At 34.1% G+C, this 18,761-nt stretch overlaps 2 protein-coding genes across 2 annotated transcripts; one reads left to right on the top strand and one right to left on the bottom strand.

Moving 5' to 3' along the window:
• The first annotated feature begins 295 nt into the window (after positions 1-295).
• LOC21406213 (auxin-responsive protein SAUR32) lies at positions 296-1,590 on the top strand. The gene has a single exon (XM_024168381.1). The coding sequence runs from the start codon at positions 1,015-1,017 to the stop codon at positions 1,399-1,401; it is 387 nt and encodes a 128-aa protein (XP_024024149.1). The 5' UTR covers positions 296-1,014; the 3' UTR covers positions 1,402-1,590.
• An 11,819-nt stretch (positions 1,591-13,409) lies between these two features.
• Positions 13,410-18,464, bottom strand: LOC21406211 (CDPK-related kinase 3). Its single transcript, XM_024168349.1, has 11 exons — positions 17,511-18,464; positions 17,280-17,410; positions 17,079-17,120; positions 16,858-16,966; positions 16,617-16,695; positions 15,157-15,453; positions 14,838-14,947; positions 14,606-14,713; positions 14,401-14,463; positions 14,061-14,228; positions 13,410-13,964 (listed from the first exon to the last, which is right to left on the bottom strand). The coding sequence occupies exons 1-11, from the start codon at positions 18,090-18,092 to the stop codon at positions 13,827-13,829; spliced, it is 1,827 nt and encodes a 608-aa protein (XP_024024117.1). The 5' UTR covers positions 18,093-18,464; the 3' UTR covers positions 13,410-13,826.
• Positions 18,465-18,761: the final 297 nt, after the last annotated feature.

Genomic DNA, 18,761 nt, shown 5'->3' with positions numbered 1-18,761 from the left:
TATTCACGTGGCATGTCTCCCTTCCATTCACCATACACGTGTTTGGCCCTTTTCACAACCTATAATTACACTCTTTGCCAATCCTCACCTTCACTAAACAAAACTTTCCTCTCTCACACAATATAATGTGACGAGCATCATTTTATCCAAAGTGATTATTTTTCTTTTCAAATCCAACGCTTACCAATCCCACTTGTGTACAAAGATAGAACACCAACCAATACAAGTGACCAAAACCCAATAATATTCCTAGACTAGACCCCACAACACCCTCCCTATTGCTCTCTTATTTCCCATCTGATTTCATTACCAAAAAGTATTGACTGTGATGATCAAATTTTTGTTAATCAAGAGTCGTCCATAAATCCAACTTCCGTAGCAAAACAAGCAGGATTCTTTACGGTAGAGCCTCATGCCGATATTGGATGCTTTTAACCCTCTTAAAATACAACAAAAAAAATATTTAAATAGGTAAAATAAATCATTTCTGATATACATCGGACGACACTTGAAAAATATAGCAGTAATCCAACGGTTGAAAAACGTGGCGTATATTTCAGGTCCCACCGTACAAATTTCTGAACAGGTAACCCTAACTAGTCATACATAGTACTATTAAAGGCTGCTTTCTAGGTAGTTTTTCTCACAAACTCTTCTCTCTCTTCTTCTCCTTCTAACTTCCTATATCTCCCCATCTTTTTTTTTTTTTTTTTTCTGCTGGGTGTATTGGAATGCGTTTCGTATTTGGATTTTATCAACCATGACCAACGTACCAATGTCTCTTAGGTATTCTTCACTGGCTCTATTCAAGCAATTAGCCATCCCAGCCTCAGACCCTTGGCCTTTTTCTTCCGTTTTCTTGTAAGATTTTCTCAAGCGAGAGAAAAAGAAAACAAGGAAAGGAAATTAAGGAAAATCAAATCCAAACCCACCTTTTGATTTCCTTTCCTCCTTCTTCGCATTTTTTTTTCTCTCTCTTTTTTCCTGTTTTTCTCACAGATAAGATAATATACCATGGGAAGTGGAGAGAAAAGTACTCTACGGAATTTCCACCTGCACCTGCCTCATCTCCATCACCATCATCACCACCATCACCATCATCATCATCATCATGGAACGAAGAAGCAGATGATCAGAGATATTCCGAAAGGGTGTTTGGCAGTGAAGGTGGGCCAGGGTGAGGAACAACAGAGGTTTGTTGTGCCTGTGATGTACTTCAATCACCCGCTGTTTATGCAGCTGCTGAAGGAGGCAGAGGAAGAATATGGGTTTGATCAGAAAGGCACAATCATAATCCCATGCCACGTGGAGGAGTTTAGGTACGTCCAGGGTATGATTGACAGGGAAAAATCCCTCCATCACCACCACCATCATGTTGGCTGCTTAAGCTTTAGGGTTTGATGTTTTGATGATCATCATGAATAGAAGATAAATTCTGAGATCTTGTAAATCTTTAGAGTTTTTATTTTTCTTCTTTTGGGGTTCGGTTTTTTTTTTTTTTTTTCCTATTTAGTTGGATGATGATGATGAAAAAGTGATGTCTTGATGACGGAGAAAAATGTTATGAGAAAAAATAAAATAAAAAATTTAACTTTGCTTTGCAGTTTAGTTATCGAATCAGTTAGGATTCAAGCGTAATGGAAAAGTTATTCAATGCGTTTCTTTTTATTTCTCTTTTTTCCTTCCTTTTCTTTCTTTTCTTTTCTTTTCTTTTCTTTTCTTTTCCATTCTTTTCCGTTAAGTTTCTTTTTTGAATTGTTGAATGCTGAAAAATTTTGATGTAAGGCCGGGCATCGTTGTTAAATTAACAGCGAGAAAAAGAGAAAATAGACAAAGCGCATATAGGTGGTAGGGCCAAAGCGGTTGCTTTTAAGCCATAAATTGCAAATGCCGAATTTCAAAATGGCCCAAGAATATCTCATATTATATATATATATATATATGTATATGTATGTATGTATGTCTATTCATATATTTCAAGTCAACAGCTAATCTCCTTCCTGTTTAGTGTTCACTACTCGTTTCATAAATCTGCTCATAATTACTTTGTCAAAACGATATGATATGATGTTTCTACTACACTATAGGTATAAATATAGTTTTTATTGTAGAATAATGAATAGGACGTTTATCTAGTACGTCCTGAAAAAATGAATTATTAAAAAAAATTTGTTTTCAGCTATTAAATATGTATCATAAGTTATCAAATATGTAGCATAAGTTGTACGTTTGACATACATATTTAATCTGATGCAATTTTAATAAGAACCATAAATAAGAAATTTACCACACCAATTGAGTAGAGAGGTCTTATTAGAAAACTCTCAAGTTAATATATATTTCTTAGTTATTGAGTCATAAATCTCTAACTGCTCCTTTTGCTTGCTTTCCTATATTTTCCCTCTCATAATTAGAAGAGCATCAAAAATTGTTTGACCAAGATTCCTAATATAAATTCGAAAAAAGTAGGTAAGGTCGCAATAAATAGAAAGATGGAGTAAGCTAAGTACTCATGAGAACCATTGGTTCCATGTGCTGCAATCTATTGAAATTAATTCGTTCATAAAATTTGGTCAGTATTTAGTCAAGACGATTGTTATAACGATGATTTCAATACATACGGAAATACTTTTATTAATTTTTCATCCTTCAAATATCATTTCGAGATTTTCTTTCACGGAATGGCATCATTTAGAATTTTCTTTGCATATATGAATGGATATGATTTAAATGATTACTCCTAATTAATGAGTATCATAAAATAATAATCCAATAATTATAATAAATTTAATAACTGATTAAAAAAATTATGACAATTAATAAAATTAAATTTTTATCACCTCATGCTATCACTAGAAAAATATAATTATAAAAACTCGTCCATATAATATAGGAGTAATTTTAAGGATTATTCTACTATTTACTAATCAATGAGTATTGTTATTATAACCCTAAGATTTATATACGGCAACCTAAGTGGACGAGCATTAAAAGCAGTTTGACGGAGATGCCTAAGGAAATATTCAAACAAAAGTTGTACTGCAAAGACATTGGAATTAATGAGATATTTTTTCTTTTTCAAATAATCCATAAGTGGTAGTTTTTTTGGAGCGCATTGAATTGCGTTGGTATTTGACTAATGGAAAGTGTGTCTATATACATACATATATATACATACATACATATATATATATATATATGTATATATATATATTATATGTGTGTGTGTGTGGGTATAAGAAAGAGAGAAGTCAAAGCTGGGAGTTACAGTAGTTGTGCTCATGCATGAGCTCCACGTTTTGGTGAGCTTCTCAGTTGAAACCAAATAATTAACAACGGCTTCGAGCTTTTTCAGATATATGACTATATGAATATTTATGACTATAATTATTTATTATATTAGGGTTTTTGTTTTCAGGAACAATAATAACTTCTGTCACTGCCATGTTTTGACACCATTTATGTCTTAGCATGGAAGTTGCAAGGCACAGAAACGACACTGTGGGCCTTAATTTTGTTGGGCGAGCTGTTTTTTTTTTTTTTTTTTGAATTTTGATTATTGTGTCGGTCAGATAGGGCTCTACAATTTCTTAATCAAAATAACTGCCTTACCTGCAAAAACAAATATGTATGTTTGATAAATTTCATGCTGATGTAAGGTTTGGATTATTTATTTTTCTTTATAACAAAAAAAAAAAGAAAAAATACTGGATTTATATATACGTGGATGTACGTTATTTTCTCACTCAAAATTAAGAAAAATATTGGTATTTTACACATAATACCGAGACAGTGAAGGTTGATCAGCTAACAATAATACCCCTTAATTTCGAAGACAATTCAACTTTGTACATCAAGTTATGTTTAAATGATAGCAACATGAACACTTCAACTTATAGTGCCAATTTGATAATATCTTATGGTAATATAAATAAGCAAGCAAAGTTAGGTGAACAACACTTATACGAAATGATTCAATTTCATAATGACAAACTAATTATATAAGTATATTGAACTCCACATGTTATAGAGGTTAATATATACACAGAACCTCAAGTCTATTAGCTCTTTTAATAATCACGTATCTGTTGGTCTGTCGCACGTCTAGCTAATAGTTTTATTTCTTTGGATAAAATCTCTCAAAAGTTTTGAAATAATTTTATTTTCTTGTCCATTTTATATACGGAATTGCAAGGCTCATGTATAAGTTTTGTGTGTGTGTGCGTGTGTGTTTATATATAGAGTACTAAAATTACGTGTGTATGAGACATGCTGTCCAAAGTATGGCGTAATATAATCTAGTCGAAAAATATTGTAAATATGCACGCGTAAGCATATATATATAATATTAGAAGCAGTTAGGACGTGTCCAAGTTCATGTTGAATATTTGTACTTATCTATCAATAAATTATATTTCCAATAAAAAGATTCTTATAATATTAGGAAGCAAATGCAATACAATTAGAATACTAGTACATAAACATAATCTCATAGCAAATACTTTTAAGGAGTTGATATATATTAACAACGCCAAAAGAAATTCACATAATTATGGTAAAACAATGGAAATGTTGAAAAATTCCACTAAAAAAATAGTCTCTAGGTTATCTTTTATAACATGTAGATTATTTTCTGTAATCTTATAGGTTATATTGTCGTTGGCGAGGCGAGAAAGATCGAGGAGAGAGAGCGAGAAAGATCTAGAGAGAGAAAGGAAAGATCAAGAGAAATGGAGTGTGATTGCAAAGAGAGAGAGTGAGAGTGACAGAGACCGTGCGAAGAGAGAGAGAAGAGAGAAAGAGTGAGTGAGTGAGAGAGAAAGGAGAGAGAGAGAAAACTGAAAAAAAAAAAGAGTGGTATCAAATTTTTCTAATGACATAAATAATAAAATTGTGAAAAACAATGGTTAATCTTAAAATTTTCTCTAAAACAATATTCGCGGAGAATACTCTATTACAGTCAATGCACTATTCCTTTCCCTCATCTTCAGGTAGCTTTTTTTGTGAATGGAAATACTAAAAGTGTAGCCCGTTTAGTTTGTTTATTCGAGTTTTTAATTCGAATTGAGATGTGACTTTATGTGAGAGCTTTTTACTGTAGTAAAAAAGTTAGATGTGACTGTTTCTGAGAGCTTTTTACTGTAACAAAACTCGAATTCTAAACTTGAATCGGTGAAATGAACGAGGCGTATGACTATATATATATATATATTAACTCTATTATTCCTCCCTTTGCGGCAAATGAAGCAATAGAGTGTTTGATTAATCTTCCTCCCAAGTCCCAAGGGCCCCATCCCTCATTCCTTCCTTCCTTATTTTAGTCTTTGTAATGTATATAAAAACTTTTAGTATTATAGTGGATAAAGGTAACTTTAGCCGAGGGTGAAATAGTTTTTGTTTGATTATTATTATTATTATTATTATTTTCGATTAGCTCAAGGACATGTAAAGTAAAATTATGCTGTTTAGTAAGATCGACTCTCTAGACCACGAATAAGGTTTCTTTAATAATTTAAGTGAAAAACATGCTATTTGACATTTAAAGCACCACGGTCGATTTGGTGAAATCTATAAAGAAATTAAGCCATATAGTGATTTAGCAGCAACTTTCATATTTTCTGACTACTAACCTAGTTATCTTTCCCCAGATAGCAATGTTTTCTTCAACATCTCTCTCTCTCTCTCTCTCTCTCTCTCTCTATAGTTTGCAATTTTATTTGTTAATTGCGCCCTCATACTGCTCTCCTATTTGAAATTTGAAAAATCATATATAATTTCACAGTACTATAATCAAGCTTTGAACAAGTCTACCGGAGTGTGGAACAAATGTTCTATATATTCTTGAGTTCCTCCACCTTGTTGTTGAATGATAGGTTAAAATCCTAAAGTCAACTCGTTGACATACCTAATGAACATCTAAACACGCTAAATGGATGAGAAAACGAATGTGTTTCCTTACCCAAAAAAAAAAAAAAAAAGTACGAATAATGATTCAGTTGACCCGCATAATTAATATAATAAGAAAAAAGAACAGTACATGTCAATCTTATCTCGGGTATTGTTTACCGCTAATTAATTTAAATAAACATCGAATTGTTCAGAAAAAAAAATGAAAAAAATAAATAAACATTGAGTTTACAATATATACGTACCTTTATTATAATTCAGCTATTCTTTTATTATGCCCAAGAACGTTTTTGTTCTTAATTTTCGTAAACACTAAAAAGAATTGAATTGGTTTCAATTCCACTTTTAAATAATAAATTAGTAAACGTTAAAAATTAATGGAATCAATGGAACTCATTTCTGTGCATTTTGTTTACTAATTTTCGTTGATCATTTTCTTTAAAATCAATGGTGCCCATATTCGTTCATTTTCTTTCGTTTTCGAACTGGTTGTTTTATTTTTATTTATTTATTTTTTTAAGAAAATAACTCGTTATCTATTATGGTTCATGCCTTTTATTACAGCTACTTAGAAAATCAAATATAAACACAAAAAAGGTCAACGGATTTTACAAGAACACATCATCAAAGGCGCGCTATTTAGTATATATATACACACAATAATTGAAAATTCTTTGATGATGCATTTGAAATTTGATTAATGAGTTTCGGCAAATAAATTATATGGTCGGAGACCAGACAATTGTAGATGTGTGGCATGTTTAAAAAGGGCAAAGATCTCAATAGCTTCCTTCCACTTGGAAAAGATAAAAGAGATGATATAGTTGAATTGTCCATTAAGCACATCACACGCTAATTGGTGATATTGTGAAATTTGATTGGGAGTCACATAACCAAACAGTTTAGTCCATTGACCGTACACCAACTTTGAATTCACAATAACAAGTTGATGGCCACACTCATTTTTCAGTTGGTGGGCATCAATTATAACATATGTCTGCTACTTTAGGTTTGACTTTTGGCTTGGGATCAAGAATAGAGAAAATGTCCAAAAGGACAGATGGAGAGTAGTTTAATGGATATTTATTCAATTCAGGGCATGCAAATGGCGTTTTTTTATTTTTATTTTTTGAAAAGTTCGGATCAGAAGTGGTGACCAACGCTAGTATGCCCCTCTGGGCATTACTAAAAAGGTTCTCCGATGCTGATAAAAATATTTGTTGATCAAGTCTTATAGGCGAGTCTAGCTAACCCCTCGAATAGGAGTGCATCACTTTAACCTTACTGAATGTACCAATGATAAGACTATAATAGTGTCGTGGCGTGATCCGAAACACTCTAAATCGAATACGAGACTGACAGAAAATAAGCCCTTCACATTTAATACTCAAAAGAATAACCTAGAACTCGAACATATAACCACAAATCCAACTCGGTACTCCACTCTACTTAGGCCACCACACTCGGCGGTGTAAATAATGTTAAAACAATAATAATTGCAATAAATAACATATATTTTTTAAGTGTGTTTTAAGTAACTATCATCCTTTTAAGTGTGTTTTAAGTAATTACCATCCTTTTAAAACGATTAAAGTAGATATCATATTTATTGGTAAATATATTGTATACTTCAATCGTCTTAAAAACATGTTATTTATTTAAAAATAGTTTCTAAAATATGTCATTTATAGGTGGAAATTAGTGGGAAGTCACGTGCAATTCGCTTGAATAAATTTTTTGTTGATTATGCAAAAATAATAGAGAAAGTACCACAGTTAATAAACGAAATATATATTTATAAGGATACGTATAAATCCATGGATGCAAAGAAAAACTTCCTAATTAATATAACCAACGGAATGTTAACAATAACACAAGCATAATAAGCAATCATAAGAAAAACAAAGAAACTAAATGAGAGTGTTAATATTATAAAGAGAAGTTAAATACCTTCAAGATCCTCACGACACTACAACAAAAAAGCCCATTAGCGACGACATTTTTTGCGATGACATTTGTCGTCGCAAATAATACAATATTTGCAACGACATGTCATCGCAATTACTTCCCGTTAAATAAAATAACCATATCGTCACTAATAATTTAAATGTCATCGCAAATAATTTTAGAGTACAAATTTCAATGGCGTGAATTTTTGCCGCCAAGGTAATCATTTTTTACGACGACATTGTCGTCGCAAATAATTTCATGTTATTTGCGACGACATTTTCTCTTTGTCATCCCAAATAATCTTTCAAGATTTCACCAAAAACCAAACGCGGGAAAAATGATTATTTGCGACGACATTTTACATTTATTTGCAACGACAAATGTCGTGGTAAATAATTTCATGTTATTTGCGACGAAATTTTCTCTTTGTCATCGCAAATAATCTTTTCAAGATTTCACCAAAAACCAAACGCAGGAAAAATGATTATTTGCGACGACATTTGTCGTGCAAATAATTTCACGTTATTTGCGACGACATTTTCTCTTTGTCGTCGCAAATAATCTTTTTAAGATTTCACCAAAAAACTAAACGCGGGGAAAATGATTATTTGCGATGACATTTTCTCTTTATAGTCTGATCGAATATACCCTATCTTCTTCCTCTTCATTTTCCCCCGACACTTTCTCTCTCTCTCCTGCTAAGTCTCTCTCTCTGCCTCTTCTTCCCCTCGCCGCCGCCGCTGCCCGTCGCCACCGGCTCTCTCTCTCTCTCTTCCCTTCTATCTTCTTCCCCTCTCCGGCCGCCGCTGTCGCTCCCGCCGCCCCGCCCCCGCCACTCCTCTCTCGTCTTCTCTCTCTCTCTCCCTTCCCTTCTCTCCCTCTCTTCCCTTCTCTCTATCTCTCTCTCTTCCCTTCTCTCTCCTTCCCCTCTCCGACCGCCGCCGCCGCTCCCACCGCCCCGCCCTCCCACTCCTCTCTCCTCTTCTCTCTCTCTCTTCCCTTCTCTCCCTCTCTTCCCTTGCTCGCCGTCGCCACCGCCGGCCGGATTCCGCCGCCATCGCGCCTAATCGCCCGTCGCCGCCTCATTGTTCGATGTTTACCGGTATGTTTTACACACTCCGGTAACTTTTTAATTGTTTTTATGTGTTTTGTTGAGTTGTTTGTAAAGTGTTTGTAAAAATGTCTAAATGAAGTTTCTAAACATTTACTATGAGGCTGTGTAAATGTTAGTTTATGACATTAATTTAGAATTATTTTTGAACTAGTGGTTAATTTATTAATTTACATTATTTGTTAACATAATTAGATTTAATGCCAAGGAATGAAATTTTTTTGTGTATTTAAATATGTTACTCTAGAATGTTAATTTACATTATTTAAAATGTTAATTTCGGCCACGTTAAATTATGTTCGATGTTTCAATTTGATGTAAGCGTTTGATTTTTCGCCTTCGTTGCTATTTGCCCGGTTCTTCCGACGTACCGTTTAGTGGGTTTGAATTTTGTAAGTTTTTTATATTTATTGTACTTTTAGTTTAAAATTGTTGTAGTTTTTGGTTGTATGAATTTGGGATTATGATTTTGATATTTGAACTATGATTTTCTTATATTGTTGAAATTTAGTATATGTTTGTGATTCTTGTTCTGGGTAGCACATCTTGCAGCTATGGTGTGCCGAAATCTTTTAAACTTGTTTTTCTGCACGTTTAGATTTTTCGATCATAAGAAAAATAAGCCGTCATGTTGCCAAAATTTAGTTAGAAGGTGTTAGAGTTGATGGCTAAATTGCAACCTAACATCCAATTACCTACGATTGATCGTCCAGAACCAGTTGACCTAGACGCTCCTCTGCCTCCTTCAGATGATGACGGTCCTGATGATGATTCAGATGCTGGTGATGCTGCAAACTTAGACGATTAGTTCCGTTATATGTACTTTTTTATTTTTCACTTTATTTAGACTTTTATATTTTTTTGAACATTATATATGCACTTCATGTAGTATTCATAATATATTTTATAAATTCATTTAGATCTACTGTTTTTAATATTAATTTATATTTCACTTTTAATGTATGTTAATAAATTCTATTCAATATGTAACATAATAATGTTTAATTAAAAATATTAAAAATTAATTAATTGCCATTTTTTAAAAATTATAAAAAAAATTAATTTCAATTTTTTGCGACGACTTTTTTAGACTTGTGGTCGCAAAAAAATAAGATTATTTACAACGACAATTTGAAATGTCGTCGCAAAAAATGATCATATCACGAGAATTTTGCAACGACGTATTAGCGACGTCTGTCGTCGCAAATACAGACTGTCATGGCAAATACATTTGCGATGACACTATGTCTTCGCAAAAAACGTTTTTGTGACGAATTATTTGCGCTGATAAATTTGCGACGACGTGTCGTCACAAAAAACTTTATTTGCGACGACATTCGGGTTTTTGCGACGACTTTTTGTCGTCGCAAAACCCCCTTTTTCTTTTTCTTGTAGTCCGAGTATAGTCATAAATATAATTCTTTGATTGTGTTGGGAGGCAAAGGCTTCCTCAATACTTTCCTTGCCAAGTAGCAACCGATGACTTGGCACAAACGTACACCCTGCCAGAATCGTTGTCGTATCGAATAGTTGTGATCGCGCGGTCTCATGCACAGCAACAACTTCCTCGTAGACCTCCATTGAAGTACTACAAATTGTGAAATACGAGAAGAAAAAGAGTTTGTAGAGAAAGAATATAATTTATCTGATAATTTTGGGTGAAGAGAATTGAGAAATTAGGAGTGAATCATTTATAGATGTTTGTAATTAGACTTGTATTAAGTTTAAGATTTATGCATGGTTTAGATTTAAGTCATGTCGAAATTGTCCATTTAAGGTCTAATGAGATTCAAATTTGCATAATGAAATTGGCCTTAAATATATTAGTTAAATGCACGTGCTTCACTCGTGGAAGCTCTCTCGATAACACTGCACATTTTTAAGAGATCTCTTATGTAATGCTATAATTGATGAGCCAATTGCAAATTTAGCATTTGAATGCAAAAAAAAAAAAAAAAAAAAACCTCCAATGCAATGTTATTTGTTGTGCCAACTTTCCCATATGCTATAGTTTGTGACAAATTTTCCACCAAGCATAAGACCATCTTCAATGCAAATGTTGTTAAGATTGTATATTGCTATTAAAAAATATGATATGGTATGTTATTTTTATTTTTGCTCTAATACATAATGTCATTTAAAATGCTAAATCTACTTTTTCTTATAATCATTAAGCTTTGAAAGTTGTAAGAGTCAACTTCTATTTTTAAAATAATTAGAAAATGCAATAGTTGCAATGATTACATGAAAAAGTATACATTTCAACTAATAGTAATTAAATGTCAAATTTCTCATATGCTATACATGGTGAGAAATTTGTCACAAAGTATAACATATAAGAACTTTAGCAAAACAAATAGTATTGCTCTAGAGAGTGTTTTTTGCATTCAAATTTTAAATTTACAATTAACACATCAATTATAGTATTGCATTATAGATGCTCTAACATATGAAACTTAGACATTTAATTGCTATTGGTTGAAATGTTTACTTTTATATTTGTTAATTATTTTAAAAATAAAAGTTTACTTTTAAAACTTTTATAGGAAAAAGTAGATTTAACATTTCAATTTTCAAATAGCATTATACATTTGAGTAAAAATGAAAATAACATAATAGATCATATTTTTTTATACTAAATATATAATTAGGATTAACATTTACATTGGAGATGGTCTTATAATCACATTTGGTTATTAAATGTTCTGAAAACGATAATATATATATATATATATATATGAGATTGTTTTTTTAAAAGGAAATTATAAATTATTAAAAGTTGTTTCACATTCCCGTTTTTAATTTTTAAGAGTATAACTTAATATATGTTTTCGGAAATATCCCAAACACAGTTTAACTTTTTTCTAATACCAAAAAAACTTTTGGAAAAATAACCCAAAGTAGTTTTAGAAACAATCCTTGCACTACTTTAAAAAAAATTCTCATTTTTATGTTCATACCCAAAACAAATAATTTTGAAAATACTTTCAAACGAATCCCATAATTATTTATTTAAGATTTAACTCTACAGCCCACCAAATGAATGCTTGGATTTTCTGAAGTTTATTTTGAAAATAAATTTTTAATATTTCATCAAGAAAAGATACTAATAAAATAATGAATTATTTTAAAGAGATAAAATAATGAATTAACTTTTAAATTGTAATTTATTCTATTATAGCACATGATAATTTATGCATGAAAGATTCAAATCATATAAATATTGATCAGATTAACAATTGAGAAAGAAAATAGATGATTTTATAAGAGAAACCAAATTTCATCAAAGAAAGAAAGAAAAAAAAAGCTCTGATAGAAAGAACACAAAAAAATAATCTGATGATAGAACTTATTAGGAACTCCTTCACTCTAATTTCTTATATCCCCATATGCATTTAAGGGAATGCATGCCTAGAAATCAAAAGTAGTAACAACAACAAAAAAATGTCTTTTACTTGTAAAATTAGTAATTGAAATTTAATGAGGTCCACACAATATAAGAAATATAAAAAAAGAGAATGTGAATCATTATATCTTTTTAGTATTGATTTCTTGTTAAACAGAATAAATTTCAAATTTACTATATTATTAATGATTACCAAATTGTATAAAAGAACATTTTAATGATTACATTCATAACATTGTTATTCTTAATTTTCGTAAACATAAGAAAGGGAAAAAATTATTTTCTATTACACTATCTAATAGTCAAGTAAATACTTAAAGGGAATGAATGACCCTTAATTTTATTATTTTACTTTCATCTCTAGTTTCATTACGTTTCCCATCACATTCCTTTATGGTTTGATAAACGCGCCCTAAGAGCGGTGAGAAAACCACCCTCTAATTGAAACAAAATACTAGTAGATGGGAAAACCATCACCGTTATTATAACACTAACATAAACAAAAAAGCATAAAAACGATAAAAACTTTACAAAAGATCCCGAAAGTTCAATCAAGCAAAGATCAAGCCCCTCAATGTCCAAAATATGTGAAGCGTGGTAGGAGTAGCGCCAAAAAGAAGCACTTGAAACGACGACGAAAGCATTGAAAATATGGTGTATGGATCTCACTCACTGTTGCCTCTGCCACACGTGCCAGTCCACAGCGACAACACGTGCGAGTCCACCTTCCTTACCTCCCTTCTGCGACCTAGTTTTTGGAGTTTTAACAAAATCCCGGAGCAAATGCATCTTAAATCTATGGTAGAAAAACGAAAACTTCTTCTCCTTAAACAACTCCATTCCGTTAACTACCACACTTCCGTCGGCACGAACTCAAAGTCTGTGACCACTGTGATCTTTCCAAAGAACATTAGAGGCCAACAGCCAACAGTTCGCGCCAAACCACCAACTCCAAAATGCACCTTCTCTCTGTTCATGCAAAGCCTCTCTTTTTCTCTCTCTAAAAATGCTTCTTTTTTCAATCGGTTTTTACTCTTTTTTTTTAATGTCGTTTTTGTTCGTCTTTTAAGGGAGAAGTGGTTTGATAGAAGTTCTTTGCAACTTGAAATCTCCATCAGACATTTTCATTTAACAGCAAAAGAATATACGAAGCTACAAGCCTCCTATCTTTATGGCTTTCACAAATTAATCATTTGTCACTATTTGAGCTCAAACCCATTGCAAGTTTGCATCTGCAAAAACAGGGTACTGAGCAAACAGACATTTTTAGACCTAACATGTTGTCAAAATCCCACTCTCTCCCCTGAATAAACATTCATTTGTACGCCCTCTCCCCAATCCTCTTTTTTTGTTTTTTTTTCCTCCAATCCCAAAAGAAAAAAAATATATATCCCGCCTCAGAAACCAACAATTTAAAGAAATTATAGGCCAAAAACTAAATAAACAATAATGCTAATGATGTCTTGTGTTTGAGCTACGATGAGTCACACCATGCAAATATTTAGTATATCCAAGCAAACTAAGCTTTCCGTCTGAGTTTCTGATCCAGTCTCTGAGGATTGAATAAGTTGAAGGGCCAAGATTTAATTCCTGCCAAACGGATGAAACAAAAGTTGACATTAAAATTTTATCATTTTTGCTTATACGCAAGTTGAAGAAAGATAATTGAAAAGCCATAATTCATACCCTAGCCAGTTCTTCAACGGATATAACTCTGTTACCCTCCAGTTCAAAATGATGAAAGGCGGTGGAGGCTATCTGCTCCCACCTTTCAACGGCTTCCAACTGATGTGTACTAATTGCAGCTGCACAAAACTCTTCAAAGTCCATCTTTCTATAGGCCAGTGGTTCCATCTGAAACGACATTCAACGACGGACAGGACAAATGGATAGATGTAAGTTTGAATTAAAGACGTTCAAGTGTTTTTTTGGCATCGAAAGTCTGTAAAGAATATAGAAGTTGACAACAATGCAAATCAGAACCAACAGCAACGCCACCAAATCCATATAGGAGTAAAAGCCATACCGCATTTAAAACGTCAAGAACCCTTGACTCTCTCATGGCCTCAGTTGCATTTTGCTCGAGAGCCTGCACAATATAGTTTTTCAAACCATGAAAATGACCTTTGGAACACATACATTTTACTAGTCCATACAACTAACCAAGTTAAGACTTGAAACTAAACTAAACAAAAAAAATAAAGAGGAAGGAACAAGGAGAAGTAAATAACCATAGTGAAATTATGAAGAGAGATGCGCCCATCTGCATCAGGTTCCAATAGCGTGAATTGCGCTCTAAGATATATCAGCTCATCCTCTGTCAACGCTTTTGAAAGAGCCTGCACTTGTGAGATAAACAACAGAAGAAGGATCTGAGACTAACTTCAAAATAAATCATTTAAATTTTTAGTATACAGCATCTCATACATTTGGCTACCATCATGCGAAAAAAAAAACTGGTACCTTGAGGGCTGCACGTTTGAATGGTGTAGCATGAAGATACGTCTTGACTAGCTTGTAGATCAATATATCCAACGGGACAGGACGATTATCGTTTCTTAACCAAGGGTGAGCTGCAAATTTAAAGTGTTCTTTAAGCTTCGAAAGTGGAATAAAAGTAACAATTAGCACTTTCTATAAAACACTAAATCTATACTCCGTTTGAGCAATGAGTATGGGCAATATAAAAGCTCATGGGAAGGCGCAATAAAAAGGAAGTACATTGCTGAAGAGGTTTGTTTGCTTTGCTGTACTGCAGAAAGCAAAAGAGAAGTTAAATTACTTAGAGCTTGGACGGCAGTCATTCGTTTTCTGTAATCCTTGTTCAGGAGCCTCTTTACGAAATCTTTGGCCTCTTGAGACACAGAAGGCCAGGGTAAATCATCGAAATTAGGATCTGCTCTAAGCACTGCTCGAAAAATTCCCGATTCAGTCCTGGCCCAGAATGGACGGCTTCCACATAGGAGGATATAGGTGATAACACCAATACTCCATATATCTCCTTCAAGACTATATGATCTGTGTAGGACTTCCGGTGCGACATAGTATGCACTTCCAACAATGTCGCTAAGTCTTGCATCTGTTACATGAAAATATTGATGTAAAACAATTATATATATCTCCTTATTGTAATAAGGGTCGATGACGAAAACACCTATACAACAATAATGGAAAGGTGAGGAGTTTGATGTAGCGGAATAGATAAGATAAAATTTTACCGGCCTAACCCAAACAGAGGATGGGAATAAGATTTCCCAAATCCACCTAAAGAAAACCCACAGGGGTAAACCCCCAAATTGGAGAGAAAACGCTTAACTCAAATTCAATATCTCAATACTCAAATCTTCCTATTACAATAGCTAATATGGCTATTTACTAACAAAAACCCACTAAGACAAACGACAAACTAATAACAAAATAAAGCTAAATTAGTAAGTTAGAACAAACGACAATGAAAATATAAAAATGACTACTTGTATCAAAGGTCCACGCAACATGCAGAAAAGGTTTGTTGACGTAATGTAGAATCCTAGGACATTAATCTTACTTCATTGGATCGAATTTACAAATAAAGCCTTTTTTTTTTTATATCTGTTTAAATTAGAGTGCTCAGCCTGCGAGCTATTACAAACAACTAGCCTAGATTGTAGGCAAAGGCTAACAAATTTATCAAGGCTTAGCCTAATCAACGACTGTATGAACAATATCAGTCACAACGATTAGAATGACCATCATATATGGCAAAAATAAGACATTTAACGGAGTGCCATTTTAATTAAATCATTAAAAAGTTGGACAACCATGATTGTTGATGAGAATGGAATAGGAAACAATAAAGCAAGTGGTAATCAGAAACTGGACGCTTGAGAAATGAAAAGGATGATAATAACATATAGTCGCCTGTTAAATTATCAAATAAAGCCTTTATTTATATCTGTTAAATTAGAGTGCTCAACCTGCGAGCTATTACAAACAAGTAGCCTAGATTGTAGGCAAAGGCTAACAAATTTATCAAGGCTTAGCCTAATCAACGACTGTATGAACAATATCAGTCACAACGATTAGAATGACCATCATATATGGCAAAAATAAGACATTTAACGGAGTGCCATTTTAATTAAATCATTAAAAAGTTGGAAAACCATGATTGTTGATGAGAATGGAATAGGAAACAATAAAGCACGTGGTACTCAGAAACTGGACGCTTGAGAAATGAAAAGGATGATAATAACAAATAGTCACCTGGTCTTATAAAGTCAGATAGACCAAAATCAATAAGCTTCATATCAGAATCTTCACTCTTCGAAGCGAAAAGGAAATTCTGTTGAAAAGTAACACAAACAACAAATTAACAAGCAAACCACATGAAGAGCTAAGCAAACTCAAATTCGGAATATGATAAAAGAAATGGCAAATACAGAAATAAGTTAAGTTATAATCACAAGCACTTGGTAAAGACGAAAAATTAGAAGAAAACAAATACCTCTGGCTTCAAGTCACGGTGCACAACGCCTTGAAGATGACAAAATGCAACTACACTTAAAATCTGAACAACTATAACTTTAGCATCTTCCTCTGAATACCTTCCTCCTCTGCAATAAAGGTTGGATCATTCAATCTATATCATAATTATACGTTCAGGAATAATACATAAACCTGTAGAAAAGAAGAAAAAAATGAATTAAAAAAAAAAAAAAAACTGACCTCGATAAAATTCTGTCAAGAAGTTCTCCACCTTCACACAATCTAATTTGATTGGGGAAAAAAAAATTGGGTTCATATATGTCATACCAAAAGAAATGCAATATAAAAGCACATTACTATTGAACAATCAAGTGACACGTAAAAACCAATTCCAATAGACATTATTACTACACAGACATTGCAAGAACAAGAAATACATACTCCATGACTATATACACATTATTGCTGTCTTCATATGCGTCATAAAACTTTACGAGATTATTATGCCCAGATAGAGATTTCAATATCTTCACTTCTCTTCTCACATCTTCAATTGCTATTGCCGTTGTCATCTGCACAAAAACCCAATTCAATTTCACCACTCTGCAAATCAGCAACACAAAACCAGACAAAAAAAAAAAAAGAAAGAAAAACCGGACAAATCAATCAGACCTTGGCTTTGGAGATGATCTTGACGGCAACAGGGTGATCCTTGAGGTCACCTTTCTTGCCCTTGGCGAAGCAAGTGTGACCGAAATGCCCTCGGCCGACCTCGGCGCCGAGCTCGTACTTGGCCCCAAGGTTCTTGCTGTACCCGAACGTCTTGTCCAACGCCTGCTCCGGCTCGACCCCTCGTTCCTCGGGGATCGGACCATCCTTCGGCCTCCCGTGCCCTAGCCGCTTCGCCAGAGACGCCTTTATGTGCTTCGCCGGAGACGGCGGGGCGAACCTCTTCTTGAAGAACCTCCCCGGCGTCGACGCCCTCGCCGGCGACGGCGAAACCCCCGCCGGAAGCGGGCTCGTCCCGTGCGGGTATGGGCTCGGCCATGGGCTAGGGTTCGACGACCGCGCCGGCGTGGTCTTCACCACGCCGTTCCCGCCGGACCGCCGCGCCGGCGTCTGAGGCCGATTAGTGATTATGACTTCACCTCCTCCTCCTCCCCCTTCCGTCGCCGCCGACGTCGTGATGGTCGTCGTCGGAACATACGGCTCGTTGTCGGCCGTCGGATTGGTCTTGCCGTAGCACTGTCCCATCGCGGCGATGCCTCGGATCGCGAGAGGGCGAGTCAAAGTCCACGCATCGGACGGCGCAGAATGACCGATCCGATCTCTCGCCTGTGAAGGAAAGACAAAACGAGGGGGCAGAAAAAAAAAAACGGAGACAGAGATCTACCGCGAGAAAACGATAAACGAAGAGAATGAAAGGAATTCTCTCGAGTCAGAAGAGAAGGAAGGCCAACTGAGACAGAGACAGGAGAAACTCAACAGTCGAACTTTTTTAACCTGTTACAACCTCCACAAAAGAACGGAATTTCTAAACCGAATCTGACCGTACGAACTAGCGAATCGCAAATGGGAATAATCAAAATCAGGGTGAGATGACCAGATTCGTGGTTTAACATACAATCAGAGCCGTTGAGTTCTAGTACTTGGTAATATTCTCTCACGCGATCCATTTCTCTCTCTCCTCTCTCTTTTTGGTCTGTTTGTGAATTGTGTATATTGTGCAACTTCTTTTCCTTTTTTTATTTTTTCCTTTTTTTGTTTTTTGTCTTTTCCTACTTTTCTAAGTTCTCGCCGTTATAGTAATAAAAAAAAAAAAGGTTTTATCGTGAAACGGATGGGAATTTTATCCGCTGGTGATTGACATATGGTATGACGTATGCAATCTCCGTGATTTTCAACCAGAAACCCAAACTGCTG

This window comes from Morus notabilis, unplaced genomic scaffold (assembly GCF_000414095.1).
Source record: "Morus notabilis unplaced genomic scaffold, ASM41409v2 Scaffold404, whole genome shotgun sequence".
Lineage (NCBI taxonomy): Eukaryota > Viridiplantae > Streptophyta > Magnoliopsida > Rosales > Moraceae > Morus > Morus notabilis.
This window is presented reverse-complemented; position numbering and strand designations above follow the sequence as displayed.

Bases quoted from the DNA above. Each gene is read 5' to 3' on its own strand.
- LOC21406213 (XM_024168381.1), top strand. From the start codon at position 1,015: ATGGGAAGTGGAGAGAAAAGTACTCTACGGAATTTCCACCTGCACCTG.
- LOC21406211 (XM_024168349.1), bottom strand. From the start codon at position 18,092: ATGGGACAGTGCTACGGCAAGACCAATCCGACGGCCGACAACGAGCCG. The intron at 16,696-16,857 runs GTATTTGTTTTC...ACTTTTCAACAG, and splicing joins ACCGTGACTTGAAGCCAGAG to AATTTCCTTTTCGCTTCGAA. The intron at 15,454-16,616 runs GTGACTATTTGT...TTCATGTAACAG, and splicing joins ATCTGACTTTATAAGACCAG to ATGCAAGACTTAGCGACATT.